Here is a 7,472-nt window from a genome sequence, read left to right as displayed (position 1 = left end):
CACTCCCTCGGGCCCTGGGCTCGAGCTGCGCGCGCCCTCCAAGTTGCGGCTGCGGTTCGGCCCCGCGGCCCGGCTGTCTGGACCGGACGACTGGAAGGGTGAGACCGCGGTCGCCGGAGTCGGGCCGAGGGTTGCCGGGGATGGGCAGCCCAGCCCGCGGATCCTGGGGAGCCCGGCCTCGCTTTCCAAAGAGTTGGGGACCGGGGAGGGGCGGGACTGGGTCCGGGTGCAGCGACCCCGCACGCTCCCTCCGGCCCGCCGCCTCCTGGTCTGCGGGTCCTCAGCCCGGGGTCCCCCGCATTTCACACCGCTGGGCCCGCGTTCCCCTGTATTTCACACCGCTGGGTCCCGCGTCCCCCCGCATTTCACACCGCTGGGCCCCGTGTCCCCCCCGCATTTCACACCCCTGGGCCCCGCGTCCCGCCGCATTTCACACCCCTGGGCCCCACCGGAGCCCGGGCTCCGCCTGCAGTGGCGAGTCTGGGTGGTCGGGGCTCCGGTGCTGCCCAGGCCAGGAGAGGGAGATCGAGGCCTTGTGTGCGGGAGCTGGGGATGCAGAGCCCGCACCTACGCGCTGCGCCCGCGGGAGCCCTGAGTGGCCTGGGGAACCGCGGTGGAGGGGGAGCTGAATGTGGCTGGGGGGAGCCCGGGGTAGGTTGGGGAGCCTGGGTGGAGCTGGGAGCCTGGGTGGGGCTGGGGAGCCTAAGTAAGATTGGGGAGCTGGGGAGGAGGCCTGGGAGCAGCAGGGCTGGCTGGCACCCACCTGCTGCCGGGGTGAGGCCACCACCTGTGGGCGCTGATGGTGCTGGGGTGTCGCGAGGCCTGCGCGGTGGGGGCTCTGCGAACAGGGCAGGCGCCTGCCCGGGCACCAGAGCTGACCAGCCCGTGTCCTCGGCCTGCTTCCAGGCGCCATGGCGGTTTCGGTAAGAGACAGCCTTCAGCTTCAGCTTCTGGAGATGGAGATGCTGCTGTCCATGTTCCCCAGCCCTGGAGAGGTGAAGCTGGAGGACGTGAACGCGCTGACCGCCGTGCGGAGGTTCCTGGATGGCGCTAGAGAAGCGCTGCCGCCCAGCATCGAGTTTGAGATCGCGCTCCAGATGGAGGAACCCAAGGTGGGTGCCGGTGGCCCGGAGAGCCGGGGCACGACCAGAGGACACTGGCTGCCCCTCATGTATTAAATACAGGGGGCCCTAATGGACCTCAGTAAATACTGAAATTGACACAAACGCGCCACCTTCCTGACATCCCTGTCTAGCTCTTCTACCTACAGGCCGTTCTGCTCCCCCAGCGCCTCAGCTCTCCGCCCTACCGCACCCTGGGCTCTGACTGCGGCTGCGGCCTTTGGGGGACGCTGTTTGCTTTCAGTGCATCAGAGGCAGAAAGCAAATCTAAATGCAAATGGTAATAAAAGAAAAAGCGTTCCCCTCCACTTCTGCTTTTCCCTGGCATTGCTGACATCGCCTTGGCCTCACATGGGCGCAGCATGTAGGCATTGCTCCAGCCCAGGCCTTGGGTGGCTCAGAGGCGGAGACCTGAGGGCCAGCCCAGGAGGAGAGGGTGCAGGACTCTCCTCTCCAGGAACCACCTAAAAGCTCCACCTGGAAGTGGAGCTGTGGTGCAGAGACAGAGCCAGGCTCTGAGTATCCTTCGGTTGTCCCCGCAGGACCCCCTCACACTGAAATGGAAGGCTGGACCCCCCCCCCCCGAAACAGCCTGCCAAGTCCAGCAGGGTGTTCAGTGCGCCTGTCCTTCACGCGGCCAGCCTCGTGACATCAGGGGTGGGGTCTGCCCTCGCTCCTGCCTCCGCGGGGCGGTGGGAAGAAGGGCCTGCCTGCGGGGGGGTGGGGAGGGCGCTGGCCCCAACTGGCCCTGCAGCCACTTCCCGGGACTTAAATCCCCCTGGTCTTCCTTTCCAAGGTGACAATTGACCTGCAGGTGACCATGCCGCACCACTACCCCTACGAGGCGCTGCAGCTGTTCGTGCGGTCCGCAGAGCTGGACCGAGGCCAGCAGCTTCTCCTCAACAACAGCCTGGCGGCCCACATTGGAGCCCTGGACGCAGGGGAGCTGTGCGTGTGCGCCGCTGTCCAGTGGCTGCGGGACCACAGCGCGGCCTACTTCCTCCACCGCCCGCCCGCCTGCGCGCCCACAGCGCGGGCCAAGCCCGCCAAGAACACCTTCCTGCGCATGTGGATCTACAGCCACCACATCTACCAGCAGGACCTGCGGAAGAAGATCCTGGAGGCGGGGAGGCGGCTGGACGTGACCGGCTTCTGCATGACCGGTAAGCCGGGCATCATCTGCGTGGAGGGCTTCAAGGAGGGCTGCGAGGAATTCTGGCACACCATCCGCTACCCGAGCTGGAAGCACATCTCCTGCAAGCACGCGGAGAGCATGGAGACAGAGGGCGACGGTCGGGACCTGCGCCTCTTCCACTCCTTCGGGGAGCTGCTGCTGGAGGCCCACGGTGACTACGGGCTCAGGAAGGACTACCACATGGACCTGGGCCAGTTCCTGGAGTTCCTCAAGAAGCACAAAAGCGAGCACGTCTTCCAGATATTGTTCGGCATTGAGAGCAAGAGCTCAGACTCGTAGGATGATGGTGGAGAGGCCTGGGCTCGCCCTCCTGCCAAGCCAGCCCCTGGGCGGCCCAGCTCCTCTCTCCAAGGCCAGCCAGCCCAAGAGACCGGCTTACTTGCTCTCAGCGCCACTGCGATGTGCCTCCAGCATCCCATGTTATCATTCCAATACTATTTCACTGTAAATTAATAAAAAAAAACAGTTTAGCCCACAGAAGGTGATCTGATTGAGGGGCAGGCCAAAGCCTGGCAATGGCAGAGGTCAAATGGGTTATTAATTCATCCACATGAATAAAGTCTCTTCCACTCATAACCAAAGCACATAGGTAACACATCAACTTTTCCCTCATCTGTGGAAATGAATTCTAAACCAAGGAGAAAATGGGAATAAGAGCATTTGTTTACTTGGTTTCAAGATTTTCTTTCTCTTTTTTTTTTTTTTTGCACCATTCCTGGGCCTTGAACTCAGGGTCTGAGCTCTGTCCTTAGGCTTTCCCAAGGTTAGCTACAGCACAACTCCCAGCTTTTCTATGTATGTGGTACTAAGGACTCAAACCCAGGTCTTTGTGCATGCTAGGCAAGCACTCTACTATTAGGCCAAACTCTTGGCCCCAGAGTCTGCCTTTCATTCTGTGGAACATAGGACTCTCGCCTTAAGTTTTTCCACATTGTGGTTCAGTTTTTCCTTTCCTGCTAAACATCCCATACTTGTTTCTGTGGAAGGTTTGGTAGCACAAGTCTCCTGCCCTGTATGTTCTCATGGCTCACATGTATATGTATCTGTCAGAGGGAATTCTTCCCTCTTCTTTATTATTTTACAGAGATAAGATATTCAGCCAGGTGTGTGGTGCATTTCTGTAATGCCAGCCCACAGGAGTCAAAGGCAGGAGGATCAGGGGTTTGAGATTATCTGGATCTCATAAAAACAAGTGGGGCCCTGGAGGCTCATGCCTGTAATCCTAGCTATTCAGTAAGCTGAGATGTGAGCACCAAGATTCAAACCCAGCCCAAGCAGGAAAGTCAGTTCACCACCAAAAAGGTAAATGTGGAGCTGTGGCTCAAATGGCAGAGTGTCAGCCTTGAGCACAAAAGCTTGACAGCTGACTTATTAAACAGTATAACCAGAATTACTCTGTGTGCATATGTGTGTGTGTATGTGTACGCGCACATATGTGTGATGGTGGTGGGGCTTGAACACATTGACTCAGCACACTCCCAACTGTTGCTCATGACTGCTGCTCTACCATGTAAGCCTCCAGTCTGGTATTTGGCTAGTTAACTGGAGATGTGTCTCAGCCTTTTCTGTATAAACTGGCTTTGAACCTGACCCTTGGTCCCGAGTAGCAAGGATAACAGGCGTGTGCCACTGGCTCAGAGTGACTGTCTAACAACTCTCCTTTATCACCATCTCATCGCTGGCCTGGCCTTCACATCTATGGAATTACTTTTTCTCTCTCTTTCAACCTTTTATGTGATTATATCTGTAGAAAAGCCTGTATGAAAATTACGTTGCTGGCTTTTTGTTTTTGTTTTTGAGCTCTGACCTCATGCTTTCTGCAGGTGCTCTGCCACCTGAAGCACCTTGCAGTCCTTTTGGCTTTATTTTACTAGGACCGTGGAGTTTTGCTCTGGCTGGCCTGGCTGCTCTCCTCAGGCCTCCACGTGCTGCCACACCTGCCTTGTCCATTGAAATGGGTCTCACTCATTTTTGCCCAGGGCTGACTGGAACTGTTAGAGTTGGGTTGGGATCACAGGCCTGGGGCACCAGGCCTCGGTCTGCTGAATCTTCTTGAAAAGTAAAATTCCATCTTTACATTGGAGTGTTTCATTTACTTGCATTAACTATATTTGCCAATAAAGCTAGGTATAAGCCTATCGTCAGGTTATATGTTTGATATTTATCACAGGAACTATTCTGTGGTTATTCCCTCTTCTTACGTTATTCTTATTTCATTTCCTCTATTTGCTTTTGAACTATATATTTTTGGTATATTTCAGTAATAACCTTTATTATAAATTTTCTTTAATTAGAAGTTTGAAATCATTCTTGGAAGTGGTAACTCAATATGCTTTGTATAATATAGCATTTTGTGAATAGTGAATGAGCAGACGCTGCAGCAGAATTCCATTCATCACCTTCTGAACTATGTCCTATCCTGGCTTTTCATATGTCCTGTACATATGTTATTATTTGTATCAATGGCCAATAGTCATCCTTTCGTGCTTACCATTTGGCACAGATACGAACCCCTGCCCGGGCTGCCCCACCTCCATCAGCCTCTTCCTGTCCTCCCCTCCTCCACCCATCCTATCCCTCATCCTGAAGAACCTGCTGTGTCCAGCAATAAGCCTGCTAGTTGTAGGCAATCCAGCTTCCTTCTGTGTGTTGGAAATGTCTGAGTTGCTTGTGTTCCTGAAGTACAGTTCTCTGTGGACAGAATTCTGTCCCATTTTCTCTTCTGCTTCTGCCTTCCCCTCTGCCTCTCATTTTGTTCTGCAGGTAAGTTTGCTGCCACTCTTATGGCTGTGCTTTTAAAGGTATCGTGTGTATCTTTGGCTGCTTTTAAGACTGTCTCTTTGAGCCGGGCACAATGGCTGACACCTATCACCCTAGCTACTCAGGAGGCTGAGATCTGAGAATCACGGTTCAAAGCCAACCCAGGTACGAAAGCCCATGAGACTCTTATTTCCAATTAACCACCAGAAAACCAGAAGTGGTGCTGTGGCTCAAGTGGTACAGAGCTAGCCTTAAGCTGAAGAACTGAGACAATGCCCAAGTCAGAGTTCAAGCCCCAGGACCAACCTCTTTGAGTTTTGTTATTTTTGTGTTTATCCTGCTTGGGGCTGTTCTGCCTTTGAATAATTACTGGGCTCCAGCATCCCTCTGTCTTCTGCAGTTGCTCCTGCGTCAAGTGGCTGCATGTTAAGACAGTATTGCTTTTTCCTCTGTTCCCCTGGGTGCTTCAGCTTGGTTAACTTCCAATGGCAGCCTGTGAGGCCAGTGAGCCTTTCTTCCACTAAAGAATCCTCATGACCAGATATTCTATTTTCCAGCTCTAGGATATATATTGATTCTTTAGGGAGACCATGATATGACAAAACTTATCTGTTTTGCCTTTTCCCCCTCGTTGTGCTAATTCACAACATTGCAAGTTATTGCTGACTTCTTGTGTGAAAATGTCTGGGATCCACTCATCTACTTGTATTGATTACTTTGTCCTCTGATCATGGATTTCATTTTTATACATTTCTCTCTAGTTTCTTCCTTTATGTAGTGGACATAATTTATAACGAATTCTAGAGACTGGAGTGCATGTATTTTTCTGAACCATCATGCCATTTCTCATGGGGGTGTGGTGAGTTTGAGAACTGGCTTTAGCTGCAGCCTGACCTTCTCCTGAGGGCAGGCCTATTTCATACATAGCACAGGAGTGTTTCCTATTTTCCCGCCAGATGCTTCTGGATGAGTAGATTCCCTTCCTTTGAGACGTGGACAGTGGTGGAGAAGACGCTGTGCCATCACCCAGGCAGTTTCACCCTGCAGGCCTGGAGCCAGAAATGATATTGCCACAGTTTCTCTTGCTGCATCCTGAGGCTCACAGGATGGATTGGCGCAGAAAGCAGACTGTCCCCAGCCCTCCATGCCTGCTGGTCTCTCTGGGCACTTTGGAGACTGAAGGATAGAGAGGTTGCCTGGGGAACCAAATGACATCACCCTCCCCCCCAAGCTGATGGCATCAACGAGACAGATGTCTGCTAGTGTCAGTAAGGCTTGGCATCTGTGATGGGAGCAGTGCTCAGAGGAGGCTGCCCAATACACGACTCCTAGGCAGAAATGACAGCCTTAAATCACATCCCGCACACCCCGCCACAGCTTTAACCAGAGAATTGATTCATTTCTATTGTTGCCAGAAAACACAGCTCTTTTTGCTTATACTAGCCATAAAATCTACTTGACTGTCATAGGGAAAGAGGAATCTACAAGACTATGGCCAACCTGAATTTTTTAACAAGTCAACAATTTGTAATACTGGGGTTCTGTGTATTATCCACAAGAATGAATTGTCTTTTCTGTCAATTCTTACATCTCTATTTTTATTTCTCAAAATAATAAATAGTAACTAACAGTTTAAAGAATATATCACATGCACACATGTGCATGCACATACATATGCAAACACAAGCACATGCGCATGCACATGCATGTGCGTGCATACACACACACACCCTACCTGGCTAGTCCCCACTTATTCTGAGCCTATGCTTCCTGCTTAATTCACATGATTGGCTTATGAAAAGCAGCTGGCACAATTTCAAAAATCTGCTTTATTGAGGCACTGTTTACCAAATAGTCCTGAGAAAACATTTCCCATAGGCTTCAGCTTCACTTATTTTTGGAAATTCAGCACCACCACTGCTCGTACCCTTTCTTCTTCAAAATCTGCACAGTTCAACGTGGTGATCAATAGGCTCTGGGGCCACCAAGGCTTAGTCCAGGCTGCTGTGGCCAAATACGAAATGAATACAGAGTCTGGAAATTGTATTATTTGCTATGAGCCAAATAAGGCAACTCAATTTTTTAGCTTAATTATATCTTGAGGTAATACCATTTTAAATACAGTGGCTTTACTGAGACCTATTAACATGAATTACACTTCTTTTCATTGTCTGTGAAAAAAAAATTGTTTGTGGAAAAAGTACCCATAGGACAGAGGTGCACTAGACAAAGTGGAGACCAAACCATACAGAGAAAGACAAACAAGTATTCCAAGCCTGTTGCTTTGCTTATTTAGCTCTATGGAATCCATGAAAAGTTCCCCAAAAAATGTCCATTTCCTAAGGAGCCGTGGGGATGGTGTTAAGATAAAGGATAGAGAACCCTCAAAACCCCAA

General features: G+C 51.7%; 1 protein-coding gene across 1 annotated transcript; it reads left to right on the top strand.

Moving 5' to 3' along the window:
• The first annotated feature begins 42 nt into the window (after positions 1 to 42).
• Rwdd2a (RWD domain containing 2A) lies at positions 43 to 2,933 on the top strand. The gene is made up of 3 exons (XM_090337723.1): positions 43 to 98; positions 907 to 1,112; positions 1,918 to 2,933. Exons 2-3 carry the CDS (start codon positions 912 to 914, stop codon positions 2,593 to 2,595), a joined length of 879 nt encoding a protein of 292 aa, XP_090193849.1. The 5' UTR covers positions 43 to 98; positions 907 to 911; the 3' UTR covers positions 2,596 to 2,933.
• The last annotated feature ends 4,539 nt before the right edge of the window (positions 2,934 to 7,472 follow it).

This window comes from Megascapheus bottae, chromosome 8 (assembly GCF_031878675.1).
Source record: "Megascapheus bottae isolate mThoBot1 chromosome 8, mThoBot2.hap1, whole genome shotgun sequence".
In the NCBI taxonomy this organism is placed as follows: Eukaryota; Metazoa; Chordata; class Mammalia; order Rodentia; family Geomyidae; genus Megascapheus; species Megascapheus bottae.
The sequence above is the reverse complement of the archived record's forward strand: the minus strand, read 5'-3'. Positions and strand labels throughout refer to the sequence as shown.